Source organism: Mustelus asterias, chromosome 11 (genome assembly GCF_964213995.1).
Source record: "Mustelus asterias chromosome 11, sMusAst1.hap1.1, whole genome shotgun sequence".
In the NCBI taxonomy this organism is placed as follows: Eukaryota; Metazoa; Chordata; class Chondrichthyes; order Carcharhiniformes; family Triakidae; genus Mustelus; species Mustelus asterias.
Window position 1 is genome coordinate 110,914,812 of NC_135811.1, and position 22,822 is coordinate 110,937,633.

At 49.4% G+C, this 22,822-nt stretch overlaps 1 protein-coding gene across 2 annotated transcripts in view; it reads left to right on the top strand.

The window, feature by feature from the left end:
* Positions 1-7,223: 7,223 nt before the first annotated feature.
* LOC144501002 (C-C chemokine receptor type 7-like) overlaps positions 7,224-22,822 on the top strand; it is a 34,841-nt gene continuing 19,242 nt past the window's right edge. The window contains exon 1 of one of the 2 annotated variants that reach the window (XM_078224509.1): positions 7,224-7,273. Coding sequence is in view for 1 of the 2 variants with exons in the window: in XM_078224508.1 (XP_078080634.1) it covers positions 14,014-14,067 (54 nt within the window). In the remaining variant the exon portion in view is untranslated. Of the gene's footprint in view, positions 7,274-13,992; positions 14,068-22,822 lie in introns of those variants that run through there. The other variant, XM_078224508.1, reaches the window with a different exon arrangement.

Consider the following 22,822-nt stretch of genomic DNA (forward strand, 5'->3'; position numbering starts at 1 on the left):
CCCCCCATCCCCCTCACCCCAGCAGACCCATTCCTGGGGTCAGACCCCCCCCCCTCCCCCCCGTAAAGCCTGCCCTGATCGCTGGCCTCCCTCCAGCCCAGATCAATTTCTATGCAGAGTGGCAGCGGGACCCCCCACCCCCACTGATCGCCCCTTGGCCCCGCCCACAATAGGCCCCACCCCCTTGGCACCGCCTGATGTCCAGTGGGCAGTGCCAAGGTGCCACATGGGCCTGGACACTTTGCCCCTTGGGCAGTGCCTGGGGGCCCAGGGGGCACCCCTCCCCACTGCCCAATCCCCTTGGGGGCCCCAATTGACCCCCTTTCACTCTAGCGGGGTCTCCCGCTAGTTTCCCAAATGTCGGGAGCTACTCTAAACCCCGTCGGAATGAAGAACTCCTGGCAGGGTGGGAGATGCTATTGGGCGTGGCAAGCTCTGGCCTGGGCCCGATAATCACTATCAAAATATATTTAAAATGCATTTAAAAAATATTTAAATGACTTTCCTCTTTTCCCATCGGTTTCCAGAGCGCTCCCATTCCGACTGTTCTCCAGCTCTGGGAGACGCGCATGCGTCAGGAAGGCATGCGCGAATCCCGCGAAATGGCCGACACGCGATTCTCCCGACCGGACCCGCCAGAAAATTTGCAGGTCGCGATGGGAGAGTCGCCCCAAGAATGCTGTCAGTCGAGAGGCAGTTTCCTTGGTGAAGGCTCACCTTCACTCCCTGGAAATCCTGCTGCATGGTATGTCAAACATGCTGGTTGATTTGGGGAGATAGGCCAGAGATGAAGTATACACGCAGCCGGTCTCTCGAAGGGAGCGACGAAGGAATTCCCAGCCACATTTGAGAAGTGCCACCACACTTTCACAATCTGCACTTGAAGGCTGGATGTTTAAGTTTCATGGGACCTATTATATTCAGTCGTCGAGACTGGGGTCGGTCGAAGGTCCAATCATGGGTTTTATGTGGTCTTGAAGGTGTCGAGAAGGGCTGGAGACAGTTCAATGAGACCTTGCCGACTGCTGGGGCCTGGACCTCTCTTCGCCGGGACTTCAGGGTGACGACATGGCGGAAGGGCAGAAGTTTTGGCAGATTTCTGGATGGATCCTCAATATTGCTCGAAAATCCTATCATGGCTTTGGCCTTTTCAAGCTCCATGATGGCTATATTATCCTGAAGTTCATCATTAATCCTGAACTACTTTCCCTTGTGATTGTACTCCTGCTTTTATAATGTTGTCTTTTATCCTGACAACGGTGTATGATATACAAGCACAGAGGTGCATATTGCCTGTTATCTTGTTACACTACTTATGCTGTTACCCTTTGCAAACCTGGATGTCTATTTACTTGTGAAGGAATTTATCCACTGGTATGCTCTGGTGGTTGGGTGAGCGAGACCTTAGTTTAAAGTGTGATAGTGTTTGCATTCAATGTTGGTTTTGTTGTACGGCACTGAAGAGAGCAGGGTGGGTAAGGGGGCCCTGTTTCAAATTCAAATCCTTGGGATTCAGTGTTTGCAACATGGAGACATTTTTCTGTTTGTGGACTGATGAAGGGTCTCCTTCATTCCATTGGGGAGCATGCTGGGTTGCTTTTATGACATGGGTTATGCTTTTTTACCCAGTTTCTTTGTTGTAATCCTTGTATTTTCAGTGAAAGTGTATTTTTTGTACCCTTTGCTTTGTTTATGGATAAGATGAGTAGCGGCACAGCAAGGTGGTGGGCAGGTGGTACAGTATAGAGGTGGTGCGTATGGCTTTATAAGTTCTCTTTATAAGACACATTGTGGAACATTCATATCTATGTGTGATAGACACTAGCTTCAGGGAGGTGGTCACACCACAGGTTCAGACGGGTAGATGTGTGACTGCCAGGAGAGTCTCCTGTGGCTATTCCCCTTTCAAACAGGTACACCGTTTTGGATACTGTTGAGGGGGATGGCCTGTCAGGGGAAAATACCAGCAGCAGCCAGGCCTGTGGCACCACACCTAGTTCTGCTGGGTCGGGCTAAGTCCAAGTAAGTGATAGTAGTAGGAGACTCGATAGTCAGGGGCACAGAGAAGCGTTTCTGTGGCCGCAAACGAGACTCTAGGATGGTGTGTTGCCTCCCAGTGCCAGGGCCAAGGATGTCACTAAGCAGGTACAGGGCATCCTGAAACAGGAGGGTAAACAGACAGATGTAATTGTCCACATTGGTACTAATGACATAGGCAGGAAGAGAGAAGAGGTCCTGCAAAGACAATTCAGGGAGTTAGGTCAGGAGCTAAAAAGCAGGGCCTCTCGGGTAGTAATCTCAGGATTACTCCCCATGCCACGTGCTAGTGAGGCTTGGAGCAGGGAGATAGTACAGGTGAACACGTGGCTAAAGAGCTGTGTAGGGGGGAGGGCTTTAGATATATGGATCACTGGGATGTCTTCTGGGAAAGGTGGGACCTGGACTGCGCCTGAACTGGAAGGGCACCAATATCCTGAGTGGGAGGTTTGATAGTGCTGTTCGGGAGGGTTTAAACTAGTGTGATATGGGGGTGGGCCAATAAGTGTAGGGACTGGGGAAGAATGTGAGACTGAGATAAACATAGAGCAGAGTAAGAGCAGGCAGACGGAGGGCCGCAGGGCGAGGCTGGACAGTAGATCTGGAGCGCGTTTCCTTCAATGCAAGAAATATAACTGGCAAAACAGATGAGCTGAGAGCCTGGAATACAGAATCACATAATCCTACAGTGCAGAAGAGGTCTTTCGGCCCATCGAGTCTGCAGCGACACATGAAAGGCCCTGATCTGTCTACCTAATCCCACTTGCCAGCAATTGGCCCATAGCCTTGAATATTATGGCGTGCCAAGTACTCATCCAGGTACTTTTTAAAGGATGTGAGACATCCCGCCTACACCACTCTCCCAGGCAGTGCATTCCAGACCATCGCCACCCTCTGGGTTAGAAGTTTCTCCTCAAGGACCTGAGAGGTTGTGTGTGGAAGCTCGGCATTTGGAAGGCAGTGGCATAATCAGACAAAGTCAGCATGGATTTACAAAAGGGAAATCATGCTTGACGAATCTAATGGAATTTTTTGAGGATGTAACTAGTAGAGTTGACCGAGGAGAACCAGTGGATGTGGTTTATTTAGACTTTCAGAAGGCTTTCGACAAAGTCTCACATAACAGACTACTGTGTAAAGTTAAAGCACATGGGATTGCAGGTAATGTCTTGAAATGGATAGAAAGCTGGTTAGCAGATAGGAAGCAAAGATTATTACTTGAATGGGTGCAAACTGAGAGAGGTGAGTACTGAACGAGACCTTGCAGTCCTCATGCATCAGTTGCTGAGAGTAAGCGTGCAGGTACAGCAGGCAGTAAAGAAGGCAAATGGTATGTTGGCCTTCATAGCGAGAGGATTTGAGTATAGGAATAGGGATGTTTTGCTGCAATTGTATAGGGCATTGATGAGGCCACGCCTGGAGTTTTGGTGTCCTTATCTGAGGAAGGATGTCCTTGCTATAGAGGGAGTACAGCGAAGGTTTACCAGACTGATTCCTGGGGTGGCAGGTCTGTCATATGAGGAGAGACTAAGTCGATTAGGATTATATTCACTAGAGTTTAGAAGAGTGAGGGGGGATCTTATAGTTGTTCTGTTGAGCTAGAGGGACTATGTATTTACTGGAAACATTACAGCGTAAGATATATTTTGTATCCTTTGATTTCCTTAAAATGAGTACATTTGTGAAGGTAAGTGGGAGTGGAGTATTGTATTATAGTCAAACTTTTCACGTTTAATAAATATTTTTTTCTGTGGTTAAAAACTCATTGGCATTCCTGATACTCTGTTCCTCCATATTTTCTAAATAAAGTAAAAGTTATGGGATGAGATTTTTCAGCCTCACTCACCCCAGAAACCGACCTTTTCCTGGTCCGCTCCTCGCCTGCTCCGATTCCTGTGGCAGGTGGCCATGGTCTTTTGAGCCAGGGTTCCATTCTGGGACTTTCCCATCCAGTGGGAACATCAACTGCAATTGTAACAATGTCACTTCACATTTCTGTGTTAAATTTCAACGTATCTTCCCATTCCACCAACTTGCCACTATCCTCCAGGCTATCGCTATCTTCCTCACAGTTCCTCATTACCTTCCAAGTTGGATAAGCAGAAATTAACTCACTCTGAGTTTTGTTCATACATGATGCATAAACACCAGCATAGAGCTGGATTAAATGGCCTGTTTCTCTACTGTTGATTCATTGGACAAAATTCAGCCTTTCCTGCCAGCAGAATCTTCCAGTCGCGCTGAAGTTGGTCCCGCTGTGGTTTCCCTGATGGTGACATGGGCAAGGAATGTAAATCGCCATCAACTTCAGAGGGACGGAAAGATTCCGCTGGCAGCCAATGGTGAGCACCATGAGAGGGCTGGAGAATTCTGCCCATTGTAACTCCATGTAAATTAATTTTGGAAATTTGGGATTCTATATTGATCAGCAACATGTCATTTTATCATTTTGAAATGTGAAAATGTGTAAGAGGGCAGCACGGTGACACAGTGGTTAGCACTGCTGCTTCACAGCTCCAGGGACCTGGGTTCAAATCCCGGCTCGGGTCACTGTCTGTGTGGAGTTTGCACATTTTCCCTGTGTCTGCATGGGTTTCCTCCGGGTGCTCCGCTTTCCTCCCACAGTCCAAAGATGTGCGGGCTAGGTTGATTGGCCATTCTAAATTGCCTCTTAGTGTCCCGGGATGCATAGGTTAGAGGGATTAGTGGGTAAATATGTAGAGATATGGGGATAGGGCCTGAGTGGGATTGTGGTTGGTGCAGACTCGATGGGCCGAATGGCCTCTTTCTGCACTGTAGGATTCTATGATTCTATGAAATCTTGCTGAGTGGCAGGGGAGATAGTGTGAGGAATGAGGTGGGATCTCATCGAGATTTACTAAATTCTAACAGGAGTACACAGGATAGATGTAGGGAGGACATTCCCGATGGTGGGAGAGTCCAGAACCAGGGCTCACAATCTGAGGATTCAGGGTAGACCATTTAGGACGGAGCTTAGAGGAGACATTTTTTCACCCGAAGAGTAGTGAGCCTGTGGAATTCATCACCACAGGAAGTAGTTGATTTCAAAACATTGAATATATTCAAGAGACGGCTGGATATAGCACTTGGGGCGAATGGGATCAAAGGTTATGGGGAAAAAGCAGGATTGGACTATTGAGTTGGATGATCAGCCGTCATCGTAACGAATGGCAGAGCATGCATGAAGGGCCAAATGGCCTCCTCCTTTTAATTTTATATGTTTCTATGAATGTGTGTGAGTGGATTTGTTGGGGTGAATGAGCGAGTGTGCAGGAAGAGTGTGTGGGTGAGTTGGCTTTGTGAGTGGAAAATCATGTCTCACAAATTTGATTGAGTTTTTTGAAGAAGTAACCAAGAAGGTAGATGAGGGCAGTGCAGTTGATGTTCATAGAAATCATAGAAACCCTACAGTGCAGAAGGAGGCCATTCGGCCCATCGAGTCTGCACCGACCACAATCCCACACAGGCCCTACCCCCACATATTTTACCCGCTAATCCCTCTAACCTACACATCCCAGGACTCTAAGGGGCAATTTTTTAACCTGGCCAATCAACCTAACCCGCACATCTTTGGACTGTGGGAGGAAACCGGAGCACCTGGAGGAAACCCACGCAGACACGAGGAGGATGTGCAAACTCCACACAGACAGTGGCCCGAGCCGGGAATCGAACCCGGGACCCTGGAGCTGTGAAGCAGCAGTGCTAACCACTGTGCTACCGTGCCGCCCATGTTGTCTACATGGACTTTAGAAAGGCCTTTGACAAGGTACCGCATGGTAGGTTGTTGCATAAAGTTAAATCTCACGGGGTCCAGGGTGAGGTAGCTAAATGGATACAAAATTAGCTTGATGACAGAAGCCAGGGGGTGGTTGTAGAGGGTTGTTTTTCAAACTGGAGACCTGTGACCAGTGGTGTGCCTCAGGGTTCGGTGCTGGGTCCATGGTTATTTGTCATTTATATTAATGATTTGGATGAGAATATAGGAGGCATGATTAGTAAGTTTGCAGATGACACCAGGATTGGTGGCATAGTGGACAGTGAAAAAGGTTATCTAGGGTTGCAATGGGATTTTGAGTAATTGGGCCAGTGGGCTGACGAATGGCAGATGGAGTTTAATTTAGATAAATGCGAGGTGATGCATTTTGGTAAATTGAACCAGGGCAGAACTTCCTCAGTTAGTGATATGGTGTTGGGGAGAGTTACAGAGCAAAGATATCCAGGGGTACAGGTTCATAGCCCCTTGAAAGTGGAGCCACAGGTGGACAGAGTGGTGAAGAAGGCATTCGACATGCTTGGTTTCATTGGTCAGAACATTGAATACAGGAGTTGGGACGTCTTGTTGAAGTTGTGCAAGACATTGGTAAGGCCATACTTGGAGTACTGTGTAGAGTTCTGGTCACCCTATTATGGAAAGGATATTATTAAACTAGAAAGAATGCAGAAAAGATTTACTAGGATGCTACCAGGGCTTGATAGTTTTAGTTATAACTAGACTGGAATCACCCAATTTAACAGTTACAATGTACCATCATCTAGGCTCACAGACAAGCCAAAGATGGATTCATTTTAGTTAACTTTTATCTAAACTTTTAACTTCCCATCTGATTAGTGTGTGAATGTGTGTGTTGTGTTCTTATAATTTTCTTGCGTCTTTTTTTAGTAATTAACTTCCTCTTTCTTTGACTCAAGACAACCTGGTTAAATTCGCTCTTTCTAAAATATAAATACATTTGGACTGGGAAAAGGTGTCCATGGGGTAAAGGATTCCTTCTAACTTAACCTTGTTGCAACCAACTGAGGATGTGTTGAATACAGGAGTGGAGCCAGCTAATTCCGATTCACAAGGGAGTTTAACAAATTTGGGGTCCCATTCGAGAAGTTAACAAATTAGTGGACATCGCAGGGGGACCTGTGGTAACAGTGTACAGAGGGGAATGTCTGTATGCCTACATTAACACTGCAATAAAGTTACTGTGTTAGTGTATGAGACAGAGTGCGGGGAGGTGTATTTGTGAATTGTTATGCCTAACGCTGTGAGTTAGATGATTTGGGCAGATTAGAAAGTTGCATCTGTGGGTTGAGATTGACAGATTGAGGCAGAGGGTGTGTTTCAAAGTTTATTACAACACTCGGGTTGCTGGAGAGATAATTAAATACTTTGGGCATTTTGCAGTCAACACTGAGAGGAGCTCCAGCTGCTGAATACTGATTGAAGGTAAGTAATTTAACACTGGAAATAAAGTCTGCAACAGGGAAAGGACTGAAGCTTGGGAGGGTGCATTCACTATTAATGGTCGTGACTGGAGTGAGAAACTGTGTGTCTCTCAGTGTGGAGTGCGCTTGGGGATGAAAGAAGAGACAGAAGCTGAGGCAGAAATGGAGACTGAAACAGAGACACATATAGAGAGAGGGACAGAAACTGAGACAGTGATAGAAACAGAGGCAGAAACAAAAATAGAGACAGAGACAGAAATGGAGACTGAAACAGTGATAGAGACAGAAGCAGTGACAGCAACAGGGGCAGAAACTGAAACAAAGACAGAAGCAAAAATAGAGACAGAGACAGAGCCATAGCAATGATGGGAACATGTCAAAATCTTCTCAACCTTATTCTCCCCCTGAAATAGGGAGTCAGTGATATGAAGCATGATGGCTTCAATTCTTTTGCCTGCATTTTTCACGTCTGTTTCGTTGGTGTGCACACTCTACTCTGTTGATTAGCCAATGCACAGGAGGGTCTGAGTGATGACTGATGGACTGGTGCACCATACACTGGCTCAGTACAGTGTGAAACCTGTCCAGTTTGACCCATTTGCTGCGTGGGAAGTCAAAGCCTGGGATTTCCAACATGAAACCATTAACCAGGTGCTGATTCTGGGCCGTGTTGTTGTTGTTGTGCCACATGTCCTTCCACAGGTCCACAGCTGAACTGTCGGGAGATTCTGGATATGTGCAGAAAAAATAGGGTTGTTGTAGTGGGAGACTTCAATTTCCCTGATATAGACTGGAAAGTGTTTAGGGCTGGGGGTCTGGACGGGGAGGAATTTGTAAAATGCATACTGGAAGGTTCTTTGGAACAGTATGTAGATAGCCCGACTAGAGAGGGAGCTATACTGGATCTAGTTCTGGGAAATGAGCCCGGTCAGGTCGTCAAAGTTTCGGTAGTGGAACATGTGCAAATAGTGACCACAACTCTGTTAACTTTAGGATAGTAATGGACAAGGACGAGTGTTGTCCTACGGGCAGGGTGCTAAATTGGGGGAAGGCTAACTATAGCCGGATTAGGCAGGAATTGGTGGCCATTGATTGGGAGAGGCTGTCGGGGGTAAGTCCACGTCTGGCATGTGGGAGTCTTTTAAGGAACAGTTGATAAGGCTGCAGGACAGGCATGTGCCTGTAAAAAGGAAGGATAGGAAAGGTAGGATTCAAGAGCCGTGGATAACCAGGGAAATAGAGGATCTGATCAAAGTTAAGTCCAGGCAACTGGAAACAGATGCAGCTCTGGAGGAATACAGAGAGAGTAGGAAAGAACTTAAACAGGGAGTTAGAAGGGCAAAAAGAGGTCACGAAATGTTCTTGGCAGATAGGATTAAGGAGAATCCGAAGGCATTTTATTCATATGTTCGAAACAAAAGAGTTGTCAGGGAAAAAGTCGGACCTCTCAGGGACAAAGGAGGGGAAATTATGCTTAGAACCCAAGGGAATAGGGGAGATCCTAAATGAATACTTTGCATCGGTATTCACAAAGGAGAGGGACTTGTTGACTGGGAGTGTCTCAGAGGGAGGTGTTGACCCGTTAGAGAGAATCTCCATTACAAGGGAGGAAGTGTTAGGTTTTTTAGGTAACATTAAAACTGACAAATCCTCAGGGCCTGATGGCATCTATCCTAGACTGCTCAGGGAGACAAGAGATGTAATTGCTGGGCCTCTGACGGAAATCCTTGTCTCTTCATTGGACACAGGTGAGGTCCCTGAGGACTGGAGGATAGCAAATGTGGTACCGTTATTTAAGAAGGGTAGCAGGGATAACCCGGGTAATTATGGGCCAGTGAGCTTGATGACTGTGGTAGGGAAGTTGTTAGAGAGGATTCTTAGAGACAGGATGTATGCGCATTTAGAACTGAACAATCTCATTAGTGACAGGCAGCATGGTTTTGTAAGAGGGAGGTCGTGCCTTACAAATTTGGTGGAGTTTTTTGAGGAAGTGACAAAAACGGTTGACGAAGGAAGGGCCGTGGATGTCGTCTATATGGATTTCAGTAAGGCATTTGACAAAGTCCCACATGGCAGGTTGGTTAAGAAGGTTAAGGCTCATGGGATACAAGGAGAGGTGGCTAGATGGGTAGAAAACTGGCTGGCCACAGGAGACAGAGGGTAACAGTCGAAGGGTCTTTTTGCGGCTGGAGGTTTGTGACCAGTGGTGTTCATGATGTGGAGATGCCGGCGTTGGACTGGGGTAAACACAGTAAGAAGTTTAACAACACCAGGTTAAAGTCCAACAGGTTTATTTGGTAGCAAAAGCCACACAAGCTTTCGGAGCTCCAAGCCCCTTCTTCAGGTGAGTGGGAATTCTGTTCACAAACAGAGCATATAAAGACACAAACTCAATTTACATGAATAATGGTTGGAATGCGAATACTCACAACTAATCAAGTCTTTAAGAAACAAAACAACGTGAGTGGAGAGAGCATCAAGACAGGCTAAAAAGATGTGTATTGTCTCCAGACAAGACAGCCAGTGAAACTCTGTGGGGGTTACAAATAGTGTGACATGAACCCAATATCCCGGTTGAGGCCGTCCTCGTGTGTGCGGAACTTGGCTATCAGTTCTGCTCAGCGACTCTGCGCCGTCATGTGTCGCGAAGGCCGCCTTGGAGAACGCTTACCCGAATATCAGAGGCTGAATGCCCGTGACCGCTGAAGTGCTCCCCAACAGGAAGAGAACCGCACAACCTCAAACAGACCATTGTCCGCAGCAAACTACCCAGCCTTCAGGAGAACAGTGACCATGACACCACACAACCCTGCCACAGCAACCTCTGCAAGACGTGCCGGATCATCGACATAGATGCCATCATCTCACGTGAGAACACCATCCACCAAGTACATGGTACATACTCTTGCAACTCGGCCAACGTTGTCTACCTGATACGCTGCAAGAAAGGATGTCCCAAGGCATGGTACATTGGGGAAACTATGCAGACGCTGCAACAACGGATGAATGAACACCGCTCGACAATCACCAGGCAAGACTGTTCTCTTCCTGTTGGGGAGCACTTCAGCGGTCACGGGCATTCGGCCTCTGACATTCGGGTAAGCGTTCTCCAAGGCGGCCTTCGCGACACACGACGGCGCAGAGTCGCTGAGCAGAAACTGATAGCCAAGTTCCGCACACACGAGGACGGCCTCAACCGGGATATTGGGTTCATGTCACACTATTTGTAACCCCCACAGAGTTTCACTGGCTGTCTTGTCTGGAGACAATACACATCTTTTTAGCCTGTCTTGATGCTCTCTCCACTCACGTTGTTTTGTTTCTTAAAGACTTGATTAGTTGTAAGTATTCGCATTCCAACCATTATTCATGTAAACTGAGTTTGTGTCTTTATATGCTCTGTTTGTGAACAGAATTCCCACTCACCTGAAGAAGGGGCTTGGAGCTCCGAAAGTTTGTGTGGCTTTTGCTACCAAATAAACCTGTTGGACTTCAACCTGGTGTTGTTAAACTTCTTGTGCGGGTTAGGTTGATTGGCCAGGTTAAAAAAAATTGCCCCTTAGAGTCCTGAGATGCGTAGGTTAGAGGGATTAGTGGGTAAATATGTGGGGGTAGGGCCTGGGAGGGATTGTGGTCGGTGCAGACTCGATGGGCCGAATGGCCTCCTTCTGCACTGTAGGGTTTCTATGATTTCTATGATTTCTTACCAGTGGTGTTCCGCAGGGCTCTGTACTGGGACTTCTGTTATTTGTGATATATATAAATGATTTGGAAGAAGGTGTAACTGGTGTTATCAGCAAGTTTGCGGATGACACGAAGATATCTGGACTTGCGGATAGCGATGAACAGTGTCGGACAATACAGCAGGATACAGATAGGCTGGAAAATTGGGCGGAGAAATGGCAGATGGAATTTAATCCAGATAAATGCAAAGTGATGCATTTTGGAAGAAATAATGTAGGGGGGAGTTATACAATAAATGGTAGAGCCATCAAGAGTATAGAAACACAGAGGGACCTAGGTGTGCAAGTCCACAAATCCTTGAAGGTGGCAGCACAGGTGGAGAAGGTGGTGAAGAAGGCATATGGTATACTTGCCTTTATAGGATGGGGTATAGAGTATAAAAGCTGGAGTCTGATGTTGCAGCTGTATAGAACGCTGGTTAGGCCACATTTGGAGTACTGCGTCCAGTTCTGGTCGCCGCACTACCAGAAGGACGTGGAGGCTTTAGAGAGAGTGCAGAGAAGGTTTACCAGGATGTTGCCTGGTATGCAGGGTCTTAGCTATGAGGACAGATTGGGTAAACTGGGCTTGTTCTCCCTGGAAATGAGGGGAGACCTAATAGAGGTGTACAAAATTATGAAGGGTATAGATAGGGCGAACAGTGGGAAGCTTTTTCCCAGGTCGGAGGTGACAATCACGAAGGCTCACGGGCTCAAGGTGAGAGGGTCGAGGTATAACTCAGATATCAGAGGGACGTTTTTTACACAGAGAGTGGTGGGGGCCTGGAATGCGCTGCCAAGTAGGGTAGTGGAGGCAGACACGCTGGCATCGTTTAAGACTTACCTGGATAGTCACATGAGCAGTCTGGGAATGGGGGGATACAAACGAATGGGCGGCACGGTAGCACAGTGGTTAGCACTGCTGCTTCACAGCTCCAGGGACCTGGGTTCGATTCCCGGCTTGGGTCACTGTCTGTGTGGAGTTTGCACATTCTCCTCGTGTCTGCGTGGGTTTCCTCCGGGTGCTCCGGTTTCCTTCCACAGTCCAAAGATGTGCGGCTTAGGTTGATTGGCCATGCTAAAATTGCCCCTTCGTGTCCTGAGATGCGTAGGTTGGAGGGACTAGTGGGTAAAATATGTAGGGATATGGGGGTAGGGCCTGGGTGAGATTGTGGTTGGTGCAGGCTCGATAGGCCAAATGGCCTCTTTCTGCACTATAGGGTTTCTATGCTTCTATGAATGATCTAGTTGGACCAATGAGCGGCACAGGCTTGGAGGGCCAAAGGGCCTGTTTCCTGTGCTGTACTGTTCTTTGTTTGGCTTGGTAAGGTTGGTCCACATTGGCTGCCTTGAGATGAGGTGGTTGCTGGATGGGTGGGTGGGCGGGCGATGTCTTTTCCCAGGGGAGAAGACATGTTGCCGAGCACAGGTAACCAGTTTGTTTCTTTTGACTGACTTATTTCTGAGATGTTCTTCAGTCTCACTCAGTGGACATCTACCAGTTTGCAGGGCATAGAGTTCTTCCAGACAGAAACACAGTGCTCAGCTACTGAGTAACAGAGAGCCAAAGAGGAGGTTCTTGTGTTGGCTCCCCAAGAGATTCTTGCTAGCGTGCTGATGAAATTGTATTCAATTTAGCTCAGACTTTCTGGAAATCAGTGTGTGGCCCAAAATGACACCAAGATGGGTGGCATGGTGGCACAGTGGTTAACATTGTGGTTAGCACAATGGTTAGCACAGTGCCAGGGATTCAGGTTTGATTCTCGGCTTGGGTGACTGTCTGTGCAGAGTCTGCATGTTTTCCGCATGACTGCATGGGTTTCCTCTGGGTGCTCTGGTTTCCTCCCACAGTCCGAATAACGTGCTGATTAGGAGCATTGGTCACGCTAAATTCTCCCTTGGTGTACCCGAACAAATGCCAGAGTGTGGCAACTAGAGGATTTTCACAGTAACTTCATTGCAGTGCTAATGTGAGCCAATTTGTGACACTAATAAATAAACAACTTAAAAAACTTAAGGTGGTGTTTGATGCGGCCGCTTTAGGTAGAGGTCAAGTTCTTGGTGGCTTCTTGCATTGTCAAATTGTTAGAAACATGATACAGATTTGGCAGTGTTTGGTTTGAGGCACCAGTTTTGACAGTAGTTAGAGTTTACTGAGGTCGTCATTAAGAGCATTGTTAATGTCCTTGGAATCTCTTGCTTGGTAAACACAGCAGATGTCATCTGCGTAGATGAATTTGAGGCTGCATGTGGCTGGCAGGTTATTTATGGACAGATTGAACAGGGTGGGGTCAGTATTGACCTTTGAGGTATGCCATTCTCTGTTTCTCCAATGTGCTGGCTTTGGGCCACATACAGAATTGAAATCGTCTGTTTTGAAGAAACACAGAAACATAGAAGATAGGAGCAGGAGGCCATTCAGTCATAGAACAATGAACAGTACAGCACAGAACAGGCCCTTCGGCTCACGATGTTGTGCCGAGCTTTATCTGAAACCAGTCCTTTAAGCCTGCTCTGCCATTCATTATGATCATGGCTGATCATCCAATTCAATAGCCTGATCCCGCTTTCCCCCCATATCCTTTGATCCCCTTCATCCCAGGTTATATCTAACTGCTTCTTGAAAACATTCAATGTTTTGGCCTCAACTACTTTCTGTGGTAGCAAATTCCACAGGTTGACCACTCTCTGGGTGAAGAAGCTTCTCCTCAACTCTGTCCTAAATGGTCAATCCCTGGTTTGGACACCCCCACGATCGGGAACATCCTTCCTGCATCTACCCTGTCTAGTCTTGTTAGAAGCTTATAGGTTTCTATGAGGTCCCCACCCCCTTCATTCTTCTGAATTCCAGTGAATACAATCCTAACCGACTCAATCTCTCCTCATTCGTCAGTCCAGCCATCCCAGGAATCAGTCTGGTAAACCTGAAGAAGAGAAATGATTTTGTCAGCAACCCCAGAGAGTTTGGTCAGTCGGCCTTTATGCCAAACTGTCGTTGGCTGCAGTGAGATTGAAGTAGATGACTCCAGTTTTCAGGTGCTTTGGAAAGCCATTTTCGATGTGGGTTGTGAGGGTAAGTACCTGGTGTTCTGTACTGTGTTCCTCACAGATCCAGCTTGGTCTAAGGATTGTGTATCCTGCATGGTTGTTTGGAAATGGTGCGAGATGATCCTCTCAAGCAGTTTATAGCAGATGGATAGAAGAGAAATTGTTCTGTAACTGGAAGCTTCTTTAGGAACCTTGCAAGGCTTGTGGATTGCAATAATCTTAGCTTTTCGCCAAATTTTTGGCAGTTGGTTCCCTTGATGATTCTGGTCAAGCAGACAAAGAGCCATTTTGTCACCACAGGGCCAAGGTGCTAAAGGAATTCTGGGCAGATTTGATTGTAATCCACAGCTTTGCCAGGTTTCAGTTTGTGGATTGCTGACTGGACCCCTTCTGTGTTTATGTCTTAGACCACAGGACATAGAAGCAGAATTAGGCCACTCGACCCATTGAGTCTGCTCCGCCATTCAATCATGGCTGATCTTTTTCTCATCCCCATTCTCCTGCCTTTTCCTCATAACTCCTGATCTCCTTATTACTCAAGTACATATCTATCTCTGTCTTAAAGACACTCAATGATCTGGCCTCCACAGCTTTCTGCAGCAAAGAGTTCCACAGATTCACCACTCTCTGGCTGAAGAAATTTCTCCTTATCTCTGCTTTAAAGGATTGTCCTTTTAGGCTGAGGTTGTGTCCTCTGGTACGAGTTATTCCTACTAATGGAAACATCCTCTCCACATCCACTCTATCCAGGCTTCACAGTATCCTGTAAGTTTCAATAAGATCCCCACTCATCCTTCTAAACTCTAACGAGTACAGACCCAGAGTCCTCAACCATTCCTCATACAACAAGCTCTTCATTCCAGGGATCATTCTTGTGAACCTCCTCTGGCCAGCACATCCTTCCTTAGATACGGGGCCCAAAACTGCTCACAATGCTCCAAATGGCGTCTGACCAGAGCCTTTTACAGCCTCAGAAGTACATCCCTGCTCTTGTATTCTAGCCCTCTCGACATGAATGCTAACATTGCATTTGCCTTCCTAACTGCTGACTGAACCTGCACATTAACCTTAAGAGAATCTTGAACAATGACTCCCAAGTCCCTTTGAGTGTCTGATTTCCTAAGCATTTTCCCATTTAGAAAATAGTCTATGTCTCCATTCCTCCTTCCAAAGTGCATACCATCACACTTTTCCACATTGTATTCCATCTGCCACTTCTTTGCCCACTCACCTAACCTGTCCAAGTCCCTCTGCAGTCCCCCTGCTTCCTCAATGCTACCTGTCCCTCTACATATCTTTGCATCATCTGCAAACCTAGCAACAGTGCCTTCAGTTCCTTCCTCCAAATCGTTAATGTATATGGTGAAAAGTTGTGGTCCCAGCACTGACCCCTGAGGCACACCACTAGTCACCAGCTGCCATTTTGAAAAAAACCTCTTTATCCCCATTCTCTGTCTTCTGCCAGTCAGCCAATCCTCTATCCATGCCAGGGTCTTACCATTAACACCACGGGCACTTAACTTATTTAACAGTCTCCTATGTGGCACCTTGTCAAAGGCCTTTTGGAAATCTAAATAAATCAGGTCCACTGGTTCTCCTTTATCTAACTTCTTTGTTACCTCCTCAAAGAACTCTAACAGATTTGTCAGACTTGACCTCCCCTTGACAAAGCCGTGCTGACTCAGTCCTACTTTATCATGCACTTCCAAGTACTCTGCGATCTCATCTTTAATAATAGACTCTAAAATCTTGCCAATGACTGAAGTCAGGCTAACTGGCCTATAATTTCCTGTCTGCTGCCTCCTTCCCTTCTTAAACAGCGGTGTTACATTAGCTACTTTCCAATCTTCTGGTACCCTTCCTGCCTCCAGTAATTCCGAAAAGATCACCACCAATGCCACCACAATTTCCTCAGCCATCTCTTTTAGAACCTTGTGGTGCAGTCCATTCGGTCCAGGTGATTTATCCACCTTCAGATCTTTCAGTTTCCCCAGAACCTTCTCCTTAGTGATAGCCACTACACTCACCTGTGCCCCCTGACTCTCCTGGAGCTCTGGCATCCCACTGGTGACTTCCACCATGAAGACTAATGCAAAGTAACTATTCAGTTCCTCTGCCATTGCTTTGTTTCCTATTATTACTTCTCCAGTCTCATTTTCCAGTGATCCAATGGCTGTTTTTGCCTCTCTTACCTTTTATATATTGAAAAAAACTCTTCCTATCTTCTTTTATATCACTAGCTAGCTTTCACTCATATTTCATCTTCTCCCCCTTTACTGCTTTTTTAGTTGTCCTCTGCTCACTTTTAAAGGCTTCCCAATCCTCTGGCTTCCCACTAATCCTCGCCACTTTGTCTGCTTTTTCTTTTGCTTTTATGCTGTCCTTGACTTCCCTCATCAGCCATGGATGCCTCGTCCTCCCTTTAGCGTGTTTCCTCCTCCTTGGGATGAATTTCTGTTGTGCCTCCCGAATAACTCTCCAAAACTCCTGCCATTGCTGTTCCACTGTCTTCCCTGCTAGGCTCCCTTTCCAATCAACTCTGGCCAGTTCCTCCCTCATGTCTTTGTAGTTATCTTTATTTAATTGTAATACTATTACATCTGATTCCAGCTTCTCCCTCTGAAACTGCAGGGTAAATTCTATCATATTGTGGTCATTGCTCCCTAAGGGTTCCTTCACCCGAAGTTCCCTAATCAAGTCTGCCTCATTAAAGAACAAAGAACAATACAGCACAGGAACAGGCCCTTCGGCCCTCCAAACCCGCGCCGCTCCCTGGTCCAAACTAGACCATTCTTTTGTATCCCTCCATTCCCACTCCGTTCATGTGGCTATCTAGATAAGTCTTAAACGTTCCCAGTGTGTCCGCTTCCACCACCTTGCCCGGCAGCGCATTCCAGGCCCCCACCACCCTCTGCGTAAAATACGTCCTTCTGATATCCGTGTTAAACCTCCCCCCCCTCACCTTGAACCTATGACCCCTCGTGAACGTCACCACTGACCTGGGAAAAAGCTTCCCACCGTTCACCCTATCTATGCCTTTCATAATTTTATACACCTCTATTAGGTCACCCCTCATCCTCCGTCTTTCCAGGGAGAACAACCCCAGTTTCCCCAATCTCTCCTCATAACTAAGCCCTTCCAAACCAGGCAACATCCTGGTAAACCTCCTCTGTACTCTCTCTAAAGCCTCCACGTCCTTCCGGTAGTGTGGCGACCAGAACTGGGCGCAGTATTCCAAATGCGGCCGAACCAACGTTCGATACAACCGCAACATCAGACCCCAACTTTTATACTCTATGCCCCGTCCTATAAAGGCAAGCATGCCATATGCCTTATTCACTACCTTCTCCACCTGTGCCGTCACCTTCAAGGATCTGTGGACTTGCACACCCAGGTCCCTCTGCGTATCTACACCCTTTATGGTTCTGCCATTTATCGTATAGCTCCCCCCTACGTTAGTTCTACCAAAATGCATCACTTTGCATTTATCTGGATTGAACTCCATCTGCCATTTCTTTGCCCAAATTTCCAGCCTATCTATATCCTTCTGTAGCCTCTGACAATGTTCCTCACTATCTGCAAGTCCAGCCATTTTCATGTCGTCCGCAAACTTACTGATCACCCCAGTTACACCTTCTTCCAGATCGTTTATATAAATCACAAACAGCAGAAGTCCCAATACAGAGCCCTGCGGAACACCACTAGTCACCACTAGTCACATCACCAAATCCAGAATTGCCTGTTCCCAGTAGTCTCTGTCACAAGCTGCTCCAAAAAACATCTCTTAGACATTCCACAAATTCCTTTTCTTGGGATCCACTACCTACCTGATTTTCCCAGTCCACCTGCATATTGAATCCCCCATGGTTATTGTAATATTGCCTTTTCTATCTCCTGATTTATTTTCTGCCCTACATCCTGACGACTGCTAGGGGGCCTGTACATAACTCCCATCAGGGTCTTTTTACCATTGCGATTCCTCAACTCTACCCACAGAGATTCTATGTCTTCTGATCCTATATCACTTCTTGCTATCAATTTAACTTCATTCCTTCCTAACAATGCAACCCCGCCTCCTTTGCCCATCTACCTGTTCTTCCAATAGGACACATATCCTTGGATATTTAGATCTCAGCCCTGATCCCCTTGCAGCCACGTCTCTGTGATGCCCACAACATCGTACCGGCCAATTTCAATGTGCGCAACAAGCTCATTTATCTTGTTCCGTATACTGCGCGCATTTAGGTGCAACACCCTCAGTCCCGCATTGATCACCTTCCCTTCTCATACTAGTCACCTTTTTTGCTCTAAGGTTAGATTCCTGCCACCTTCTATACTCTCTGTTGTATTACGTCTTCAGCTATTTGACCTGGTCTTGAGTTCTTTTCACTTTTGAAGGATCTCCATTGGACAGTGTAGGTCGGTGCTAGCCTCTATTGGTTAATGTGGGTCAGTGCTAGTCTTTATTGGTCAGTGTAGGTCAGTGCTAGCCTCTATTGGTCAGTATGGGTCAGCACTAGTCTTTATTGGTCAGTGTGGGTCAGTGCTAGCCTCTATTGGTCAATGTAGGTCAGCGCTAGTCTCTATTGGTCAATGAGGGTCAGTGCTAGTCTCTACTGGTCAATGAGGGTCAGTGATAGCCTCTATTGGTCAGTGTGGGTCAGCGCTAGACTCTAATGGTCAGTGTGGGTCAGCGCTAGTCTCTATTGGTCAATGTGGGTCAGTGCTAGTCTTCATTGGTCAGTGTGGATCAGCGCTAGTCTCTATTGGTCAGTGTGGGTCAGTGCTAGTCTTTATTGGTCAGTGTGGGTCAGTGCTAGCCTCTATTGGTCAACGTGGGTCAGTGCTAGTCTCTATTGGTCAATGAGGGTCAGCGCTAGTCTCTATTGGTCAATGAGGGTCAGTGATAGCCTCTATTGGTCAGTGAAGGTCAGTGCAGGCTTTAGGAGTCAGTACAGCCACTAGGGGTCAGTGTGGGTCTGTGCAGCCTTGGGGGGTCAGTGCAGACACCTGGGGTCAGTGTGGGTCAGTGCAGGCTCTTGGGGTCAGTGCAGGCACCTGGGGTCAGTGTGGGACAGTGGTGCAGCCTCTAGGGGTCAGTGTGGGTCAGCACGTGTCAGTGCAGCCTCAAGGGGTCACTGTGGGTCAGCGGAGGCTCTCAGGGTCAACGCAGGCTCTCGGGATCAGTGCAGCCTCATGGGGTAAGTGCGGGTCAGTGCAAGCTCTAGGGGTCAGTGTGGATCAGTGCAGCCTCTGGGCATCAGTGCATCTTCAAGGGGTCAGTGTGGGTCAGTGCAGCCTCGAGGGGTCAGTGTGGGTCAGTGCAGGCACTCAGGGTCAGTATGGATCAGTGCAGGCTCCAGGGGTCAGTGTGGGTCAGTGCAGGCTCTCTGGGTCCGTGCAGCCTCTGTGGGTCAGTGCAACCTCTAGGTGTCAGTGCAGGTCAGTGCAGCCTCTAGGGATCAGTGCTAGGCTACTGATCAGTGTGGGTCACTCGGGCCTCTAGGGGTCAGTGAGGGTCTGTGCAGGCTCTAGCAGTCAGTGCAACATCTAGGGGTCAGTACAGCCTCGAGGGGTCAGTGTGGGTCAGAGCATCCTCTGGGCATCAGTGCAGCCTCAAGGGGACAGTGGGGTCAGTGCTGCTCTCTATTGGTCAGTGAGGGTCAGTGAAGGCTCCAAGGGTCAGTGCAGCCGCTAGGGGTCAGTGTGGGTCAGTGCGGCCTCTTGAGATCAGTGCAGCCTCTAGGGGTCAGTGCAGCTTCTAGGGGTCAGTGCTAGTCTATTGGTCAGTGTGGGTCAGTCAGGCCTCTCAGGGTAAGTGTGGGTCAGTCGGGTCTCTCGGGGTCAGTGCAGCCTCTAGGGATCAGTGCAGCTTCCAGGGGTCAGTGCAGCTTCTAGGGGTCAGTGTGGTTTAGCACAGGCCCTTGGGGTCAGTGCAGCCTATAGAGGTCAGATTGGCTCAGTGCTAGTCTATTGGTCAATATGGGTCAGTGCAGGCTCTCATGGTCAGTGCAGCCTCCCAGGGTCAGTGTGGGCCAGTGTAGCCTCTAGGGGTCAGTGTGGGCCAGTGGAGCCTCTAGGGGTCAGTGTGGGTCAGTACAGGCTCTCGGGGTTACTGCAGCCCATCAGGGTCAGTGCAGGCTCTCAGGGTCAGTGCTGGCCCTCGGGGTCAGTGTAGGTCAGTGCAGGCTCTCAGGGTCAGTGCAGGCTCTTGGGGTCAGGGCAGGCTCTCAGGGTCAGTGCTGGCCGTCGGGGGCAGTGTAGGTCAGTGCAGGCTCTCGGGGTCAGTGCAGGCTCTTGGGGCCTGTGCAGTCTCTCAGGGTCAGTGCAGCCTCGAGGGGTCAGTTTAGCCTTTCAGGGTCAGTGTGGGTCAGTGCAGCCTCCCGGGGTCAGTGCAGGCTCTCGCGGTCAGTGATGCCTCGAGGGGTCAGTGTGGGTCAGTGCAGGCTCTCGGGGTCAGTGCAGTCTCCTGGGGTCAGTGTGGGTCAGTGCAGCCTCTCGGGGTCAGTGTGGGTCAGTGTAGCCTCTCGGGGTCAGTATGGGTCAGTGCAGGCTCTTGGAGCCAGTGTGGGTCAGTGCAGCCTCTCGGGGTCAGTGTGGGTCAGTGCCAGCTCTCGGGGTCAGTGTGGGTCAGTGCCAGCTCTCGGGGTCAGTGTGGGTCAGTGCAGGCTCTCGGGGTCAGTGTGGGTCAGTGCAAGCTCTCGGGGTCAGTGTGGGTCAGTGCCGGCTGTCGGGGTCAGTGCAGGCCTCAGGGTTACTGGAGTCCATCAGGGTCAGTGCAGGCTCTCGGGGTCAGTGCAGCCTCTTGGGGTCAGTGTGGGTCAGTGCAGGCTCTTGGAGCCAGTGTGGGTCAGTGCAGGCTCTAGGGGTCAGTGTGGGTCAGTGCAGGCTCTTGGGGACAGTGCAGTCTCTAGGGGTCAGTGCAGGCACTTGGGGACAGTGTGGGTCAGTGCAGTCTCTAGGGGTCAGTGCAGTCTCTAGGGGTCAGTGTAGGTCAGTGCAGGCTCTCGCGGTCAGTGTCGATCAGTGCAGGCTCTTGGGGTCAGTGCAGTCTCTCGGGGTCAGTGTGGGTCAGTGCAGCATCTCGGGTTCAGTGAAGGTCAGTGCAGCCTCTGGGGTCAGTGCAGCCCCGGGAGGGAAACTGCAGCCTCGGAAGGGTCAGTGTGGATTAGTGCAGTCTCTCGGGGTCAGTGTGTGTCAGTACAGACTCTCGGGGTCACTGTCGGTCAGTGCACGCTCTTGGGGTCAGTGCAGCCCCGGGAGGGTCAGTGAAGCCTCGGGAGGGTCAGTGTGGGTCGGTGCAGCCTCTAGGGGTCAGTGTGGGTCAGTGCAGGCTCTTGGGGTCAGTGTGGGTCAGTGCAGGCTCTCGGGGTCAGTGTGAGTCAGTGCAGGCTCTCGGGGTCAGTGTGAGTCAGTGCAGCCTCTCGGGGTCAGTGTGGGTCAGTGCAGGCTCTTGGGGTCAGTGTGGGTCAGTGCAGGCTCTCGGGGTCAGTGTGGGTCAGTGCAGCCTCTAGGGGTCAGTGCAGCCCCGGGAGGGTCAGTGCTGGCTCTAGGGGTCAGTGTGGGTCAGTACAGACTCTCGGGGTCAGTGTGGGTCAGTGCAGCCTCTAGGGGTCAGTGCAGCCCCGGGAGGGTCAGTGCTGGCTCTAGGGGTCAGTGTGGGTAAGTACAGACTCTCGGGGTCAGTGTGGGTCAGTGCAGCCTCTAGGGGTCAGTGTGGGTCATTGCAGGCTCTCGGGGTCAGTGTGGGTCAGTGCAGCCTCTAGGGGTCAGTGTAGGTCAGTGCAGGCTCTTGGGGTCAGTGTGGGTCAGTGCAGGCTCTTGGGGTCAGTGTGAGTCAGTGCAGGCTCTCGGGGTCAGTGTGAGTCAGTGCAGCCTCTCGGGGTCAGTGTGGGTCAGTGCAGGCTCTCGGGGTCAGTGTGGGTCAGTGCAGGCTCTCGGGGTAAGTGAGGGTCAGTGCAGCCTCTAGGGGTCAGTGCAGCCGTTAGGGGGTCAGTGCTGGCTCTAGGGGTCAGTGTGGGTCAGTACAGACTCTCGGGGTAAGTGAGGGTCAGTGCAGCCTCTAGGGGTCAGTGCAGCCCCGGGAGGGTCAGTGCTGGCTCTAGGGGTCAGTGTGGGTCAGTACAGACTCTCGGGGTCAGTGTGGGTCAGTGCAGCCTCTAGGGGTCAGTGTGGGTCAGTGCAGGCTCTCGGGGTCAGTGTGGGTCAGTGCAGGCTCTAGAGTTCAGTGTAGGTCAGTGCAGGCTCTTGGGGTCAGTGTAGGTCAGTGCAGGCTCTTGGGGTCAGTGTGGGTCAGTGCAGGCTCTCGGGTCAGTGTGAGTCGGTGCAGCCTCTCGGGGTCAGTGTGGGTCAGTGCAGGCTCTCGGGGTAAGTGTGGGTCAGTGCAGCCTCTAGGGGTCAGTGCAGCCCCGGGAGGGTCAGTGCTGGCTCTAGGGGTCAGTGTGGGTCAGTACAGACTCTCGGGGTCAGTGTGGGTCAGTGCAGCCTCTAGGGGTCAGTGCAGCCCCGGGAGGGTCAGTGCTGGTTCTAGGGGTCAGTGTGGGTCAGTACAGACAGTCGGGGTCAGTGTGGGTCAGTGCAGCCTCTAGGGGTCAGTGCAGCCCCGGGAGGGTCAGTGCTGGCTCTAGGGGTCAGTGTGGGTCAGTGCAGCCCCGGGAAGGTCAGTGCAGCCTCTCGGGGTCAGTGCAGCCTCACGGGGTCAGTCTGAGTCAGTGCAGCCTTTAGGGGGTCAGTGTGGGTCCGTGCAGCCTCTAGGGGTCAGTGTGGGTCAGTGCAGCCTC